General features: G+C 47.4%; 1 protein-coding gene across 1 annotated transcript in view; it reads right to left on the bottom strand.

The window, feature by feature from the left end:
• Positions 1-551: 551 nt before the first annotated feature.
• LATS2 (large tumor suppressor kinase 2) overlaps positions 552-19582 on the bottom strand; it is a 71962-nt gene continuing 52931 nt past the window's right edge. The window contains exons 3-8 of the mRNA XM_012778678.3: positions 17986-18118; positions 14928-16306; positions 10586-11168; positions 9196-9378; positions 7148-7254; positions 552-2825 (exon numbers count right to left, since the gene is read on the bottom strand). Coding sequence (XP_012634132.2) covers positions 2331-2825; positions 7148-7254; positions 9196-9378; positions 10586-11168; positions 14928-16306; positions 17986-18118 — 2880 coding nt within the window. The 3' untranslated portion in view covers positions 552-2330. The remainder of the gene's footprint in view (positions 2826-7147; positions 7255-9195; positions 9379-10585; positions 11169-14927; positions 16307-17985; positions 18119-19582) is intronic.

Below are 19582 nucleotides of genomic sequence, written 5' to 3'. Positions count from 1 at the left end.
ATACTCTTTTGTATATCTTTTTATATATTTTGATTTCTAAATCATGTGACTATTTCTAAACCACATGACTACCAATTCAAAAGACTAACCCAAGTAAATAAACTTATATTTTTCTGAATTTCCTAATACCATCTGCCATTAAAATGAAAGGTCAGGTACTACAACTGTCCTCTCAGTTTAGCTGTATTATGCAGGGGAATTAGCTGCTACTCAGGATTTATTTTATTACCAACCATATATACCAGATATCCCACTTAATCCACTCAACGACCATAACAAGTTATTTTTTGTTCTCATTTTACAGAAGAGAAGTTGGTCACAGAGCCACACCCTGACTTGAACTTTGCATGTCGAACTGCAAGCCCTTTTTCCATACCCCAGGCCCTACCTGAGAGGCTCCCTGCCCACCCCTCCCGTCACAGTGGCTCCGACAGCAGTTCCAGCCGTTCCAGCCGTAGCTACAGGCGAACCACTGGGGAAGCACGAGGGAGTTACTACATGCTGATAAGAGAACCTACAAATTCCAATGAAACATGACATCGACTAGGAGATTTGGATTCAAAATTTTAATAATAAATTGTGCCAGTAGAAGCTTTTCAAAGGCAATGATATATCAATAAATAATAGTTAAATTGAGTTCCTGAGAAAGAACCTACCACATGAAAGTATGTCAGAGCGCTGTAAATAACAACATGGCATTACTATAAAATAGCGAAAATACTGACAGTCACAATTACAAGCACAGCAGACTTCAGAATATGCCATTCATACAAATGTAAACCAGTACACAGGAATCTTTTTTTTTTTTTTTTTAGTTTAGACACTGATAAACTTGTGTTGTTGACTAGATATATACTAAATAATGGATACATTATGCTAAGAACTTCAAGGAAAAATATGTGGAATAATACAAAAAATATGATGCATCAGATTTTTTAAAAAGCAAAAAAGAAATTGAACATTTAACTCAAATATAAATCACTTTAAATAGGAATCATACTAATTTGAAATAAGGAATATTTTGTGTTTATCTATGTAGTATATACATACACCTATACTTCTAAGAAAATATGTATGGCTTACTTATTTTTTTATTCCAATGTCACTTTGAAGAATCTTTGCTTTTTTACAAAAGTTAGGAAAATGTATTATTTAAACCAAGTTAAGATTTGACACTTCAAAGCGCACTAAAAATGTAAAGAATTATAGATTACTCAATTTCATCACGGTAACATATTGGCTGTCCAAGACGGCAGGAGGAAAAACATCCATTAACCTTTCAGCGTGGGCAGTCTGGCGGTAAAAGGTTAAGTGGTAAGGTCAGAGCTACTGAATTCCACATACCAGCTATACCAAGGGGGAAAGAGCATACTGACTACAGAAAAGGACATACGTCCACGATTAACTTAAATTTTTTTTTTGGCATAGCTAAATTAATCCCTTTTGATGTATATAAGTTTAGTATATGGACAAATGTTTAGGTTTACCCCCCAAAGAATCCAATCATACCCAAGACACACACACACACAAAAATCACTTCTCAGTTATACATCTGCATTTCTTTAACAAAACAAAGTAAGGGATACAATCATAGCAAGGAAGTCACCCACACGATACATTATCAGCACACTGTCTAGAACACCTCATTTAAAGACACTCGGTAAAAACATATTCACAGGACCTGCTGTGAACGGCAAGATATGGTAATTTTATAATAGAAAAACCCTGCTCATGCAGTACTCTGCACACACCAGACATCTGAAACCACACCCACATCATCACCTTGCTCACACTTTCTATTATACTATATAATATGCAAAGAGCAAAAAAAAAAAAAAAGCAGCTTTTAACATTATATCACAACTTTGAAATGTGGGAAAAAAATACAGGACAAAAACCATTGTGTGGATAAAATGGTCTCCGTGACATCTGAGCAGAGTGTTATCTTTTTGTTTTTTACATTATTGCACAGAGATTTCTCATCACATGTTCTTCAGTTTTTATGTCTTTTCCTAAATGTGAATAAGTGCTATGGATAAAATACAAATGTAGAAAATAACAGCAGCATGATTTGTCAAAGTTAATCCCTATAATTTAGTTTAAGAAAAAATGGATATAAACAAAATAAGTGCTCTTTCTAAACTGTACTGAGTTCTAAAAAATATTGTTTTAATGCGGGAAGGCCCTCAAAAGCCAATTCGAAGCAGTGCGGAGTCCTTTTGTAAAAAGCATCTGGACCGTTCTGGGTTTTCTCGGCGAAGAGCAGAATCTCAAGCGACGAAAGCAAGGGACAGCCCGACACCGGAGCCCCCCGCCGCGGCCGCCCGCCCCTACACGTACACCGGCCGGCAGCCCGCGTCCTGGCCCCCCGGGCCGGCGCCCTCCGCGTCGGCGCTCTCAGGCGGGCGGGCTTCCGCCGCCGGCGGCTTCGGGCACCGAAAGGGGTAGCCGTTGTCGTCAAAGAACCTGCGGAAGGTGAACTCGTAGAAGGCGTGCTCGGGGTGCTTGTTGCTGGGCGAGGTGAGCGTGTCCCAGGCCTTGGCGCTGCCCTCGCTGGCGTCGCTCCACGGGCTCTCGTCGTCCACCGGGTCGAAGTTCGAGGTGTCCATGGGGTGGCTGATGGTGGGCACGTAGGGCGCCGGCTGCCTGCGGATGTCGCCCGAGAAGTCGACGGCGCCGAGGAACGCGTGCGCCTTCAGGTCGTCCGCGCCGCCCCTGCCCAGGCGGCGGTCGGCGGCGCAGCACAGCTTGCTGATGAGGTCCCTGGCCTCGGGGCTCAGCTTCACCTGCGCTGGGATGTGGAGGGTGTTCTCCCAGTTTATCACCTGAAGAGACAACAGAACCAGAGCTCTAGTGTGTCCTTATATGCCAAGGCCGGTCTAGGGCACTTCTGGACCGGATGTGGCGACTGGACCTTTGAACACTTTCAGTTTCTCGGGGGAGAAGAGTCAGAACAGACACAGACTAGGGCAGGAGCAGCAGCTGGTGACGAAGCAGCTATAAAGTCAGTGTGGCTTTAGCAGGTGGCTCAGAGCCCAAGGCACAAGACAATGAAATCAAATTCAACAAGATACTGATTGTCTTTTACCAGAAACACTTGTTTAGCAAGAGAATTTTGTACTTTCCACAAAATTGGAGAGACTGAGAGTCTCTGAGTCATTTCTTTAGCTACAGCAAGGAATTTCTGCTGAGCCACCACAGCTCCCATTCAGTACTTAGTGTGGGCAAGAGATGGACGACTGGGGCTTTGTAAAAGGAGAAAATAAATAAGTAACCTCACTGAGAGGAAGAAAAGCTAACTGACTCCACATGGCCTTGGCCTCATGAGTTGAGCTGCACAAGCCACCATCTGGATGTTAAAACACTTGTCACAGAGATGTGTCTATCGTAAGGAGTAGAGCCGAGGGACTTATTTCATGTTTATTCTGTGAATCAGGAGGAAACAAGGCCAGTGTTTCCTGGCTGGCGTGGTGGGACAGGGGTAAGGCACGGCAGGAGGTAGGTGGGTAGGCAGGAGGGCTGGTTTGAACCTAAGCAGCTGTTTTTGTAGAGGTAAAACTATGAAACTCCTAGAAGAAAACTAGAGTGAAATCTTCATGACACTGGGTTTGGCAATGGTTTCTTGGATGTGATACAAAAGTACAGGCAACAATAGAAAAAAATAAATTGGATTTCATGAAAATTTTAAACCTTTCTACATCAAAGGACATATCAGCAGAGTGAAAAAGCAATATATGGAATAGGAGAAAATATTTGCAAAGTATATATTTGAAAAGGGGTATTCAGAATATATAAAGAACTCTTACAAATCAACAACAAAAAACCAAATAACAAGACTTAAAGGGCAAAGGACTTGAATAGACATTTCTCCAAAGAAAATATATAAATGGCTAATAAACACATGAAGAGATGTTCAACATCATTTAGCTATTAGGGAAATGTAAATCAAAACTATAATGAGATACCACCTCATATCTTCTCGAATGGCTACTATCAAAAAAAAAAAAAAAAGGAAAATAAGAAGTGTTGGCAAGGATGTGGAAAAATTATTGGAACCCTTGTGCACAGTAAAATGGTACAGCCACTGCGGCAACTAGTGTGGCTGTTTTGGCAGTTCCTCAAAAAGCTACACAAGAATGATCATATGATCCAGCAATCCCACTTTTGGGTTATATGTCCAAAAGGATTGAAAGCAGAGACTCTAACAGATAGTATTATCACAACGGCCAAAAGGGAGATGTCTACCAATGGATGGATGAAAACAACAACATGTGGGACATACACACAACGGACTACAGCCTGTTGAGCATTAAAAACAAAGGACCTTCTGACACATCCTAAAACACGGATGAACCTTGAAGACATTATGCTAAGTGAAATAAAGTAGTCACAAAAAGACAAATACTGTATGATTCCACTTATATGAGGTACCAAGAGCAGTGAGATTCATAGACAGAAAAGTACAACAGAGGTTAGTAGCAGGGCCTGGGGGGAGGAGAGAATGGGGAATTACTACTTAATGGGGACAGAGCTTCTGTTTGGGAAGAGGAAACATTTGGAAATAGAGTGTGATGACAGCTGTACAACACTGTGAATGCACTTAATGCCACTTAAAATGGTTATAATAGTGAATTTTATGTTATATATATTTTACCAAAATAAAAAAAATCTGGGTTATCATCATGAAGACAAATGACTGTTTTAGCAATTCTATTAGGATGCAGATAATGCCAATTCTTTGTTCCCAGAGTAAAACTAAGCCTTAACTTAGGGTTTTTCTTTTTTTTTTTTTTTTTTGAGACAGAGTCTCACTTTGTTGCCCAGGCTAGAGTGAGTGCCGTGGCGTCAGCCTAGCTCACAGCAACCTCAAACTCCTGGGCTCAAGCGATCCTCCTGCCTCAGCCTCCCGAGTAGCTGGGACTACAGGCATGCGCCACCATGCCCGGCTAATTTTTTCTATATATATTAGTTGGCCAATTAATTTATTTCTATTTATAGTAGAGACGGGTCTCGTTCTTGCTCAGGCTGGTTTCAAACTCCTGACCTCAAGCAATCTGCCCGCCTTGGCCTCCCAGAGTATTAGGATTACAGGCGTGAGCCACCGCATCCGGCCAATTTAGGGTTTTTCTAATTAAAGGGTTATTAATTTTGGCTCTATTATGGACTCCAGGGCACATGAAGACTTTCTAGAGTTGTATCAGTTAGAAAGTACACTGACGATTTCAGATTCTCAATTCAATCCTTACGTAATTAAATATTTCAAAACCAGTGGCTGTCCTTCTAAAAATATTTAGCATTAAATGATTGAGAGATTACTCACTTTAAATGAATATTAGAAATATGCACAACTAGCCCAACCACATATCTGATAATTTGCAGACAATAATAATATAACAACCAAATAAACAAATGGATTTCTTTAGATATACAGTTGACCCTTGAACAACATGGTGTGAACTATGCAGGTCCACTTTCTTCCACCTCTGCCACCCCCAAGATAGTTAAGACCAACCTCTCCTCTTCCTCCACAAAGTGAAGACAACAAGGATGAAGGTCTTTGTAACAATTCACTTCCATTTCATGAATAGTAAACATAGTTTTCCTTCCTTATGATTTTCTTAAAAACAATTTCTTTTCTGTAGCTTACTTTATTGTAAGAATACTGTATATAATGCATATGACATACAAAATTGCACTAATACACTATTTTTGTTATTGGGAAGGCTCCTGGTCCACAGTAGGCTGTTAGTAGTTACATTTTGGGGGAGTCAAAAGCTATATGCATGGGACTGCAAACTAGTACCACCTCTGTGGAAAGTTATATGGAGATATCTCAAAGAGCTACAAGTAGAACTACCATTTGATCCAGCAATCCCATTACTGGGTATCTACTCAAAGGAAAAAAAGACATTTTATATAAAAGACATCTGCACTAGAATGTTTTGTTTTTCTTTTTTGTTTTAGAGACAGAGTCTCACTTTGTTAGCCAGGCTAGAGTGAGTGCTGTGGCATCAGCCTAGCTCACAGCAACCTCAAACTCCTGGGCTCAAGCAATCCTGCTGCCTCAGCCTCCTGAGTAGCTGGGACTACAGGCATGCGCCACCATGCCCGGCTGATTTTTTCTATATATATTAGTTGGCCAATAAATTTCTTTCTATTTATAGTAGAGATGGGGTCTCACTCTTGCTCAGGCTGGTTTCGAATTCCTGACCTTGAGCAATCTGCCTGCCTCTCAGAGTGCTAGGATTACAGGCGTGAGCCACCATGCCCGGCCCTACACTAGAATGTTTATGGCAGCACAATTCACAATTGCAAAGATGTGGAAACAACCCAAGCACCCATCAATACACGAGTGGATTAATAAAATGGTATATGTATACCATGGAGTTCTACTCAGCCACAAAAACAATGGTGATCCAGCACCTCTTTGTATTATCCTGGATAGAGCAGGAACCCATTCTACTAAGTGAAATATCACAAGCTCCACATGTACCAACCACCAAATTGGTACTAACTGATTAACACATGCACATATAGTAACAACATTCATCGTGTATTGGGTAGGTGGGAGGGGGAGGAGGGGATGGGTATATTCACACCTAATGGGTGCAGTCAGCACTGTCTGGGGATGGACATGCTTGCAGCTATGACTTGGGCAGGGCAAAGGCAATATATGTAACCTAAACATTTGTATTCCATAATATGCTGAAATAAAAAAATAATAAAGTTAGACTTGTGAAAAGTGGGGGGGAAAAGCTATATGCAGATTTTCGAGTGTACAGGGGTCAGTGCCCCTAACCTCTGTGTTGTTCAAAGGTCAACTGCGGTTCATAACCGTTCTGTTCTCTGCAGGGTGGGCACGAGGGTGGGGAGGAGTTCTGCAGCATGCCTTACTGCCCCCTTACCATTTGTAGCTGGCCAATGGTTTAAACAAAATTTCAGATACACATATGTATCAAAACTCAGGTTTAACTCTGTGCTTTTTAAAAATTCATAGTAATTTTTGTAAATGATACTATTACTTTAAAAATCTCCTTGCATATTCCTACCCTACTCAGGATACGAGGCCAAACTCTGACCAAGGGTTCATGGGTGCAGAGAAAAGCAGGTGTTCTGCAGCAAGCACATGTGTTTCCTCCCTACTTACCTTCAGCTGGGTTTCTGTGGGAGTTGGTGCCAAAAAGGGTGGCTGTCCCACCAGCATCTCGAAGAGAATGACTCCAACGCTCCACCAGTCACAGAGCTGAGTGTACCCTGGAAAGACAAAGTTTACTTAATCTCAACAGAGGCATGACTTGTCAGGTTTGGATTTTATAAAATCCCGAACATGCGGAGTTATTGTTAAATCCAAAAGCACAAGGAGACAGATCCGCATCAGCGTGTCCCCTTGCATGGTAGCTCAGCACAGCAGGCTGGGAAGGGCCCGCGCCACGGAGCTCACAGTCGCTGTGGGAGGTCACGGCCACTTTTGTTTCATGTTTTCAATCATTACTCTGTGATCAACATAGGATGCTTTTGTGATAAGAGAAAAGACCTTTTAATTTAAAAAGATTACTGTTACCAAATAGGTACTACTTCTTACTAAACAGAAAAGTAAGCTTTTTGTTTCCTTTTTTTAAAAAAGATATAGGGTCTCACTCGATGGCCCAGACTAGAGCGCAGTGGCATGATCAAAGCTCACTGCAGCCTCTAACTCCGGGGCTTAAGCAATCCTCCTGCCTCAGCCCTCCAAATAGACACCATGCCTGGCCAGGTGGCCAAGTTTTACTGAGTCAGATGATAGAAATGACTCTGAGGGCCCAAGGGACCTCTACTCAATCTGCCTACACCACACATTTCCGGGCTCTGGCTTTAACTCCTCTTACCCAAGCTCCTAGCGAGTTAGCCAGTACGGCATCCACCACCACTGCCCCCGGCCTGACTTTTAAGTTCTTAAAGAGCAGACAAAGGGACATAAATCAAAATGACAGGAACCGACAAATGTGAAGTGCCACGGCCCAGGAACAGTCAGGTGAGGACGGTCACAGAGGGCGTCCTGGAGACACTTCTAAGTCAGTCTTAGAAGAAGTTGAGGAACATGGAGACGAGGAAGGGAAATGGGCCCCTGCAGTGGGCACTTTTGATTTTCCCCCACTTTGCCTTCAGAGCCCCACGTCCCAGTGAGGCCAAGCTCGTCATCTGATGCCACCTAATCCCTGCTGGCACTATGTGGCATGCTGGCCGCTTCAGGTCCCCCACTCACCCTCTGTCCCCCCTCTTCCTGTCCCAGTTTGGCCCTGGAGGCTGCAGAACAGCCCCAACCTCTGGCTCCTCTGGAACGGTGCCTGTGGCAGGAGGCAGTGCGCCCTTTACTGGGCACCCAGGTTTGTGTTCACAGCCCTCAAGGTCGTTACTGCCATATATGGGGCTGAGTGGCGGCTAACCAGAAACTCTAGGCCTGAACTGGGCCTGGCTGGCTCTGAAGACTTCAAACACCACCGGTGCTGGCAGAGGATGCCCACCTCTGTCTGATTCATTTCAGAGTCAGGTCAACACCGCACTGTCACTATGGACCAGGCAAGATCGCTAAAGGATCCCCCTCGTACTCAGCCAGATGTTGTATTTAACAGAACGGAGCATCTACCCAGGAGGCAAATTTTGCAGAGCATGAGTAATTTTACGCTTACTATTGTCTGCAAAGTGCATCCTCCAGGCCCTTGTGGTCCAGCAGGGAGAAATGGGGGAAACAGCATTTGTACGCTGTCACTCAATGCCCAGCTGCGCACGGCACGCCTGGGCTGGGAGCCTGGGCACGGAGGAGCTAAAGCCAGAGCCCGTTACCGTGTGACTTAGGCGGACTGAGTAGAGGTACTGTGGCCCCCAGAGTGGTTTCCATCATCAAACTGTGTATAAGCCAGTTGCAGTGTCGCTCCCTCAGGCCCTAGCTAGAGAGCCCAGGGACGCGCGGACACCGGCCTGACGGTGCGGGTCTCCAGCACCCTGGGCGCAAGGGCACTTCCAAAACAGAAGTGACACACGCTGGAGGCTTGTTTGCTATGGAAATGTGGGGCTCGCAGGCTTCGTGAGGACAGAACTATGGCTGGAATATTTAGAGTCTTGGAAAGCTAGAGCTGGGAGACTCTTAGAGGTCATCTGGCGCCACACACCTGGAGTAACAGTCCCCTCACGTGGAGGCGAGCGTCCCCCAGCGCGTACCTTTGCGGAGGAGCACCTCGGGCGCGATGTAGTTGGGAGTCCCCACCAGGGAATGCGCCAGGCACCGCTGGTGCTGCTTCCGCGCCCTCTGCTCCAGGGTCTTCAGCCTGTCTCCACAGCGACAGTTGGACACGTCGTCCCAGAGGTCACTGGGCTCCATGCTGTCCTGTCTGACATGGTTCCCTTTACCCGCGAGTCCGCGTGGTAAAGAAGAGAACAAAACATGAAGAGAATCGTCGCTATGTTACAATGCAACAAACCCTTAGCTTAAAACACACAAGTAATTCAAATCAGCTCTGACACAGTCAGACAAAGAATTGTCCCCAGCTGCTCCATAGGGACAACCTGCTATTCCTGGCACTGAGACGTGTCGTGAGGTTAATGCCAGCAGGCACAACAGCCGAGGCAATCACGGGAAACCGCGCTGTGCGGAGCTGGCAGTGGGGCACCGCGGGGACAGCCCGCCTAGCACTCAGGCCAGCACCCACAGGCCAGCACTGTTCTAACAACGTGTGTCAAGATAAGCATAGAAAACTTAAGATGCTTTAAAAAATATGAACCGGCCGGGCGCTGTGGCTCACGCCTGTAATCCTAGCTCTTGGGAGGCCGAGGCGGGTGGATTGCTCAAGGTCAGGAGTTCAAAACCAGCCTGTGCAAGAGCGAGACCCCGTCTCTACTATAAATAGAAAAAATTAATTGGCCAACTGATATATATATAAAAAATTAGCCGGGCATGGTGGCGCATGCCTGTAGTCCCAGCTACTCGGGAGGCTGAGGCAGAAGGATCGCTCGAGCCCAGGAGTTTGAGGTTGCTGTGAGCTAGGCTGACACCACGGCACTCACTCTAGCCTGGGCAACAAAGCGAGACTCTGTCTCAAAAAAAAAAAAAAAAAAAAAAATATGAACCAAAATGACTTGAATGCCAGAAAATGGGAACGAATTAAATGATTTAGAGTTAGTTTTGAGTTAAAAAATGAAAGCCTGAGCTACAATAGTAAAATAACTATGTCAAGAATCCAAGCCATAAATAAGATAATGACCAGCTGCTTTTGACTTTCCCAAATAGCAGAACTGCAGGAAATGGAGTTAAACAATACCTCAGATAGATTCAGGTTAGCTGTAAGAGAGGACTGCTTGGGAGGTCGTGAATCTTTTATTTTCTAAGTCCCATAGCCTATTATCTTAAAAATATAGTAAAACTTAGATTCACTAACTTAAAAAAATAATCTCCTACATTCATACTATTCCTTTCAAGAGGGAAGGACGTCACACCAAATTATAAACCGATGGAGTGACAGATAATTTAAAATGATTAAGAGCCACCAGGATGGGGAATAGTTGCCTAGGTTTAGTACTACCTAGATGTGGACAGTGGATGTTAAGACAGTACCTTTCTGGTAGTATTTGGAATTGTGAGTCCACCTGAACCCAGTGCACAGGCCAAAATCTGTGAGTTTGATGTGACCATCCAGGTCTATCAAAATGTTGTCGGGCTTGATGTCTCGGTGGATGAAGCCCATCTTGTGGACGCTCTCGATGGCCAAAGTCAGCTCTGCGATGTAGAAACGGGCCAGGTGCTCAGGGAAGACCTCCATCCGGATCAGCAGGCTCATCATGTCCCCGCCCGGGATGTAGTCCATCACGAAGTACAGGCTGTCTTTGTCCTGGAAGGAGTAGTAGAGTTTAACCACCCACTCATTGTCCGCCTCGGCCAGAATGTCCCTCTCAGCCTTGACGTGGGCCACCTGATTGCGGTTCAGGACATCCTTCTTCCTCAGCGTCTTCATGGCGTACAGGGCGTGCGTGTCCACCTTACAGGCAAGGCACACTTCTCCGAAGGCACCGATCCCCAGGGTTTTGATTTTCACAAACATAGACTTGTCCATCTTGGCCCTCTTCAGCCTGTTGTAATTAGACTCTTTCTGGTAGAGGATCTTCCTCATCTGTTCCTGCTCAGCTTCACAGAGCCCAGCCTGTGCAAAAGGAAAGCAAGAAGAAAGAGTCGTGTTAGAGGGATCCCAGGACAGCACGTTACTGGGATGGGCGATGCCCTGGAACTGAGAGACTCTAACTTACTTTATGAAAAGGAGTATCGAGAAGAATGAGTTTAACATACAAGTAAGATAATAACTGGTTTTGTTCTTTGTATCCATATACAGACCCAAATCTGGAATCCAAAGATAAAACAAAATAGAGAGTTCTTTCTCTAGATGACTTTAGGCTCTAAAAACAAAGGGAAATCTCCATTAATAAAAATCTGTGTTGTTCATGTTGGTCGGCTTTTTGGCCCCTCCACATTTTTTTTTTTAGAAAAAGAAATAAGTATTTTTAAATTAAATAAAAAAATATTTTAAAAAATCTGTGGGAAACGGGACTACAACATTCCTGGAACTCTAAGAGCAATCTAATATTTCAATAGCTCAGAGAAAATGGTAAAAGAGGAAAGAAAAAAGTTAATGATCAACGTATAAAAACCAGTAGCATTTCTATACACTAATAATGAACTAGCTGAAAAAGAAATCAAGATAGCAATCCTATTTACAATAGCTACACACACACACAAAACCTAGGAATATATTTATTAGAGGAGGTGAAAGAACCCTAACAAGGAAAACTACAGAACACTGATGAAAGAAACTAAAGCAGATACATAAAAATGGACATCCTATGCTCATGGATCAGGAGAATTAATAATGTTTAAATGACTATATGAGGCAAAGCAGTCTACAGATTCAATGCAATCACTATCAAAATACCAACGACATTTGTCACAGAAAAAAAAATCCTAAAATTTGTATGGAATCAAAAGAGAGCCCATAGCCAAAGCAATCCTGAGCCAAAAAGAACAAAGCTGGAGATGTCACCACTACCTGAAATATGTTACAGGGCTAAAGTAACCAAAGCAGCATGGTAATATTATAAAAATAGACCAATGGAACAGAATAGAAAAGCTAGAAACACATCTACATATTTATAGCCACCTGATTTTCAACAAAGGTGCCAAGAGCATACATTGGGGAAAGGACACCCTCCTCAATCAATGGGGTGCTAAGAAAACTGGATATCCACTTACAGAAGAATGAAACTAGACTCTTATCTCTCATCATATACAAAAATCAACAAAAAAGGGGACTAAAGACCTAAATTAAGAGGTGAAAGTATAAAACTACTAGAAGAAAACATAAAGGAAATACTCCAGGGCATTGGTCTAAGCAAAGATTCTTTGGCCAAGATGTCAAAAAGACAGGCATCAAAAACAAAAAGACTAAATTAGACTACATTAAACTAAAAAGCTTCTACACAGCAAAAAACTCACAATCAACAGAATAAAGAGGCAACCTGTTGAATGAGAGAAAATATTCACCAACTATTCATCTGATAAGGGACTAATATTCAGACTATACGAGGAACTCAAAACAACTCAACAGCAAAAAACCCAAATAATCCCATTAAAAAATGGGCAAAGGACCTGAATAGACATTTCTCAAAAAAAAAAAAAAAAAAGACGTATGAATGACCAATAGGTACATGAGAAAATGCTCAACATCACTAATCACTGGGGAAATGCATATCAAAACCACAATGAGTTACTGTCTCACCTCAGAATGGTTATTCTCAAAAAGACAAAAAATAACAGAAGTTGGTGAGGATGCAGAGAAAAGTGAACTCTTATACCCTACTGGTAGGAATGTAAATTAGTAGAACCACTATAGAAAACAGTATGGAAATTTCTTAGCAAACTAAAAATATAACTACCATATGACCCAGCAATCCCACTACTGGATATTTATTTATCCAACAGCAAAGAAATCAGCATATCAAAGGGATACCCACACCCCTATGTTTACTGCAGCACTATTCACAATAGCAAAGATACGGGATCATCAACAGATGAAGGCATAAAGAAACTGTGGCACATAGATACAATGGAATACTACTGAGCCAGAAAAAAGAACAAAATCATTTGTAGCAACAGGGATGGAACTGGAGGACATTATGTTAAGTGAAATAAGCCAGGTATAGAAAGTTACACACCGCATGCTAAACACTACTCATATGTGGGAGCTAAAAGAATTGATCTCAGGGAGACAGGGAATAGAATGATGGTTACTAGAGGTGGGGAAGGCTGTGTGGGGGGAAGGACATGTGTGTCAGAGAGGGGCAGGGGATGAGAGAGCTTGGTTAATGAGCATAGACGTACAGTTAGAAGGAAAGATGCAGAGTAGAGTGACTATAGCTAACAACAATATGTGATATATATCAAAATAGCCAGAAAAGGCTGGGCACGGTGGCTCATGCCTGTAATTCCAGCACTTTGGGAGGTCAAGGCAGGAGGATTGCTTGAAGCCAGGAGTTCAAGACTATCCTACGCAATATAATAAGACTCTGTCTCTAAAACAATAAAAAATAAAAAAATTAGCCAGGAGTGGTGGCTCGCACCTGTGGCCCTAGCTACTCTGGAGGCTGAGGCAGGAGGATCACTTGAGCCCAGGACTTTGGGGTTGTAGTAGTGGTGGTTGTGCCTCTGTATACAACCAGTGCCACCTGGGTGACCCAGCAAGACTCTGACTCAAAAAAAAAAAAAAAAAAAAAAAGGCTAAAAGAGAGGACTTGAAATGTTCCTAGACATATCCTATGCATGTAACAAAATATTACATGTACCTCATAAATATGTACAATTATTCATCAATAAAAAAAATAAAAGTTACATCTAAAAAAAGTCAATGAATATGGAACAGCTGAAAGAATACAAATCTGACGTTTAGGGTTTTGCAATTATTGTCTTTGTGTGATTTAAATTTATTGCTACACTTTTACTTAAATAATTTCATCAATAAATAACTTCTCTAGCACTTTAGTGTCAAATTAAGGTATAAACCATTATTTACACAAGGAAGAATAAATTGATCACTACTAGATATATTTTTCTTTCAAAATCCTACAATATCAATTTATAAAATCTCAAAGTTTGTTTCTATTTGTTCAAAATATTATGTTACTGTGTTTCCCTGAAAATAAGACCACACCATAAAATAAGCCCTAGCAGGATTTCTAAGCATTTGTGCAATATAAGCCCTACCCTGAAAATAAGACCTAGTGATGGGGGTGGCTACGCAGCGCATCTGCACAACCCATGCATTTCTTCCCGGAGTGGTAAAGAAGAGGAACAGCCCTTCTCATCTGCCCCATCGTGACAGCTACTACCTCAGAGGTGACCAGAAAGTTGTGGGCAGCCCCACCAACAAGGTCGGCTCCCCCTGTCAGGTCCCGGCCATCCTGTGCTTGCTGTAAGCTGAGGCTTTGAGGGGAAAATAACACATCCCCTGAAAATAAGCCCTAGGGTGTCTTCTTGAGGAAAAATAAATATAAAACCCTGTCTTATTTTCAGGGAAACATGGTATTAGTAAGTAATCCTTGATGAATTTCGTTAAAGAGTAAGGACATACCATAAAAACCAGTTTGCTACAATTTTACCTGTAACTACATTAGGCACAGCTATCACTTATTCTTGTGAAGGGCCAGGGGAGAGCCGGAAGGGGAAGGGGGAAAGGAAGGTCACTACATTTGCAACTTCTCCAAGTTGTTGACCCCAGAACCAGACTGTTGCCTGCGAGATGGGTTTATGATAAAGGTGCACAGTCAGAACAGAAAAGGGGTTCTGCCGTGCTTCAAATCACCAACTGAAAGAAGAGTGGGGCAGGGAGAATAGTAAGAATGAAATGAGAAGTTACTTTGGCCATTTCCTGCTCCAGCTGCAACCTCCGGTTGACCTTCTGTTGGTAGGTTTTTATGACATTTTCCACATGCTGCTCCATGAAGAACTTGAAGGCGTATGGCGAGTAGCTCTTGATGCGCGACTCTCTCTTCTCTTCGTCTCTGCTGTTTTTGCGGACGGGAACCGGGGAGGTCTGGATCTGCTTTTTATCTTTCCCGCCCTTGTCCCCCTTGGCGCTCTTGTGGCCCTTGTCGCCGGGCTCGGCCGGGCCCCCGCGCAGGCTCTGCTCCACGCCGGCACACAGGCTGTCCAGGTCGAACTGCTCCGACTTGCTGCGCAGCAGCAGGTGCTTCGGGTAGGGCGGCGGCGGGCACCTGCGCTCGGGGCCGCCGTAGTCCGCGTCCAGCGGGTAGGCGCCGGCGCAGCCCAGCGCCAGGCCGGGCTCGTCCGTGGCGTCCGGGCCGTCCGCGGCCGGCGCGGGCGCGGGCACCCAGGCGGGGTGGGACGGCCCCACGGCCGTCTGCGGCTCGGGCCGCAGCACGCGCACGCTCTTCACCGGGTGCAGGATGTGGGCGGCCGTGACCGCCGTGACGGTGTTGGGCGTGGGCAGCGAGGGCTCGGCCTTGCCCGGAGGCCCGGCCCGCGGCTGGTGGCTGTTGAAGGAGCTGGTCCTGCTGGGCACCGGGCCGTCGGGCCGGAAGGCCACGTGCTGGCGCGGCGGCGCCTCCAGGCCCGGCTTCTGCAGGGAGTCCCGGCGGGCCAGCGTGGCGGCCGGCCACGGCGGGACCGGGGCGCCGCCCAGGTCGTACAGGTCCACGTTGAGGCTGTTGCGGGAGGGCGCCAGCAGGCCCTGCGGGGGGCTGTCGCCGGCGAACACGAGGCCGCGGGAGCCCATGGCGTGCAGCGGGTGGGCGGCGGGCCCGGCCTGCTTGTGGTGCGGGTGCGGTGCGTACAGCCCGGCGGCCGCGGGCGGGAAGGCGAGGCCGGCGCTCGGGGGGCCGCCCTGGCCCTTGGCAGGCAGGCTGGCGTAGCCCCCCGCCTCGGGCGGCGCCTTGCTCTGGAAGGACGGGCTGCGCTGCACGCCGTAGCCCAGGGGCTCCGCGGGCACCAGCAGGTGCGGCCGGCCGTAGTGCGCGCCCTGCGGCGGGAAGTGCGCCGCCTCCACGCCGTAGCCCTTGGGCTGGTGCTGGTGGCCGGGCACGCCGTGGGGCGCGACCCCGGGGAAGAGGAAGTCCATGTACTGCCGAGGCACCTCCTCCAGGGCCGTGGGGCTGTCGGCTCCGAAGCCGGGCCCCTCGTAGGCCGCGCCGCTCAGCTGGTGGTAGGACGGGAAGGAGTCGCTGGTTCCTTCGAAGCTAGGCCTCCGCGTCACAGGGGCTGGCACGAGGCCCTTTCCTGGGAGGAAAGAAGGGGAAGACGGTGTCAAAGGGGATGTGATCAGTTGGTTCTGACAGGTCCCTGGGGCAGAGTGGCTGCAGAGGGTCTTTAACACCCGCGGCCCAACAGGCTGAGCTGTGCCGGGCAGGGTCACCGGGCCACCTACCCTCTGCTGCACCAGCAGGGACCACGCACCACGGTGTGGCGTCAGGGGACTGGAGGGCAAAGGGTACAAGGGAGGGTCAAGGGCAATAACGAGGCCACGTCCCAGGCCTTCTGGAGGTGGCTCCCTCACAGCCGCAGGGACACAGCCCTGGGTTCACTCCCGCCAAGCTAGGAGCCACCTGGACGGCCTGTGTCTTCCCCACCACGTGCCCTGGTGTCTGGGCTGGCTGATTTACCATCACGCGATCCCCAGAGTCTGCCGCCCCTAACACAAAGGGCAGAGCTGCGTCATGCAGCAGCTGTCCACTTCTCTTTCACCTGTTTTCTGGGTTTTTTGTCTTTAGTAAAACAAAACAATATATACACAACAGTAAAAAAAAACCCAGATTGATTACCGCCGCTCCTTCCTTAATCCTGACTCTTCCATTTTGAAAATCTCTCCTCATTTGACACAGGCGCCGGGAAGGATGAACAAAGGCTCCTTTCCTGTCCTTTACACCAACCGCTCAGCACTGCTTGACCTGGCAGAGGATGCCGCCGAGTGGAGGGCTGTGCCTTGCCCCTCCCTCCAGAATACCCGGCAGAGGGAGCGCCCTGACAGCCACTGCATGGAGCCGAAGTCACAGCCAAACAGCTGCTCGTTTGGGCTGGGCTAAGAAATGCACCCGTGAATGCACCACACCAACACAACCGTGGAAGGAAACCCACACGGGACTTTGGCCCGTGTGTGCCTTTGGAGCCACGCTCTAGGAGAGTCCAGAACTCTGGAATCACGACATGGGTGGCCAGCAAGGACAGTTTCAGAAAGTTCCTTCTCTCAAGAAGAAACCAGAAATGTGTGTCCTCTTAACGAGGGAGATGCAGCCTACTGAGCCTGTGAGGTTTTCTCACTCACCACATGAAGTGGGTTTTATCCCAGGTTGTCCACAAAATGGGGAAAGACTTTTTGCTACTCGTTATGCATCACTCATCACACCCAGGGACCTCGGGTACCAAATAAAGGGCCCGCCCGCTCCACTCTCACAAAGCCACGTTCACTGACAGCAGCGCAGGCCCCGCCAGGCCTGGCGCTGGCAGCTGCTCTCGGAGCCCGCCCTGTGAGAAAAGGGATGTTTTAAAATTGGAGAAATAAGCCTCCCTATTCAATGATCTCTCCACAAGGCCCAAGAGAAAAGAAAATGACCATTTTTACTCTTACTTTGCTGACTTTTTTGCATCTTTCTTAAAACGTAACAAGCACACAAACTCCCCTAGGGTAAGAATTACCACAGACTATTTCAGATGAGGTGGGGGAGCCCCAGGTGAGTTCCATAGTCTCCCAGCTGGGTCTACCTGCCACTCCAGGACCTGGCTTGGGCAGGGCAGGGCAGGGAAGGCTCAGCTCGCCCGTCACTGAACAAGGCAACGTGCCATGAGATTGACTATTGACAGGGCCACATCGGCCGCTCTTCCTGCATAAGGCTTTGTGTTCTTCCATTACAAACCACCTTCGCCCGCCATGCAGCGGTGGGGGTGGGCTGGGCTGGGCTCACCTGGGGAGGTCTGCTTAATGACCCGCACGATCTGCTCGTTCCTTGGGTCCAGGTAGCCCATCTTGCTGATGTACTCCAGGGCAGCCTCGATGCTCCTGCTGCCGGTCTGCTTGAGCGCTCTGCCCGCCATCTCCTGGGAGGGAAGCACGGGAGAGGTAAGGACATGTCATCGTGAAACAAGGCCACTGTGACTTCCGTTCTCATGGTGCCTGTGCTGTGACACCTTGCCTCTCCATGACAGCTTGGCCCTGCGACATGCTGCAGGTGACGCAGGGTGGGCACAGACACCCGTTGACGAAGCCTAGCACACACTGCACCGCAACCTATTTTGCATATGTCAAGAACACACAAGAAGTTTGATGGCAGACCTGGAACAAACTTGAGTTCTGCTTCTCCTTAGAGAACTTCTGTGGTTGGACTGATACGCCCGGGAAGACCCTAAGACCAGAAGCGTGCAATGGGAAGGGGACCCTGGGAGTCGGGGACCTGGCTTTCACTCCGGCTCACCCCAGGCCAACTCCAGGGTCAGGCAACCTGCCCCTGAGGGGAGTAGGTGGCTCCCCAAGAGTCATTTATTGCATACCTACTATTTACAATGCCTTATGCCAACTACAGCAACAGAGTACTTGCCCTTAGGGACTTGGCTCATGGGACAAAGAAAAGGCAGGCACAACAGGAGCCTTTGGAGCCACGCTGGCATAGGACAGAGACTGGTGGCCACCACAGAAGAAGGCAGGTAAAGTGGCCAAGGGTTGGAGGAGACAGCTTCTTTCTGCCTGAGAGGTGAAGCAGCAGCACAGCTGGCTCTTCAAGGCCAGACGGACTTTGGGCAGGTAGAAAGCCCAGTGGGAAAGGGACGAATAGTCAGAGGAGAGGGCTGGGGGGGAATGGGCTGGACAGCGGCAGCGTGCGGGCAAGAGCAGGCAGGGGATGGACCCACAGGCTGGCCTGGGGTTTCGCCCCTGTTTGCAGGTAGTCTTGGAAGCTTCCACACAGGGACGCATGGCAGTCAGAGGGCCAACCTGGGGGCAACAGCAGGGGCAGAGCTTGCGGACTCTCAGGTAGGGAGACAGGCCAGGCCTGGGTTGGAGCAGACAAAGCAGGTGCCCGGCGAGGCCCAGGGGCCAGGGCGGTGAGGCTGTGAGCCAGGCGCTCCCCTTCTCCCTGTGAGGCGGTGTTGCGGAGCTGCAGGCAAACGGGGAAGGCGAGGACAGGAAAAGACCACCACCGAGGCTGGCCCTGGACAAGAAGGGAAAGCTGTGCGCTCCGAATAGAGAGGGCGGTTGGGAGGAGGAAACTGACAATGCAGAGGGAGCATCCCTGGCAAGGAGGCCACAGCCACACCGAGCGCAGAGAAGAAAGGGGTGGAGACGCAGAGAGAGCCCAGGATGGTGGGGTAGGCTGCCTGGGGCTTTGTGTGGCAGGCCTGGCTTGGCAGCAGTGCCACTGTGTGGAGAGAGACACAGTGCTGTGTGTCCCCTGCCCTGGACAGGGCATCACGGCACCAGTGATCTACATCACACCCAGCTGTCGGGCTGCCTGCTCCCTTGGAATGAAGACACCCTGGCGGGCCTGAAACGCCACGTTACTCAAGGCC

Source organism: Microcebus murinus, chromosome 13 (assembly GCF_040939455.1).
Source record: "Microcebus murinus isolate Inina chromosome 13, M.murinus_Inina_mat1.0, whole genome shotgun sequence".
NCBI classification, from domain to species: Eukaryota; Metazoa; Chordata; class Mammalia; order Primates; family Cheirogaleidae; genus Microcebus; species Microcebus murinus.
The sequence above is the reverse complement of the archived record's forward strand: the minus strand, read 5'-3'. Positions and strand labels throughout refer to the sequence as shown.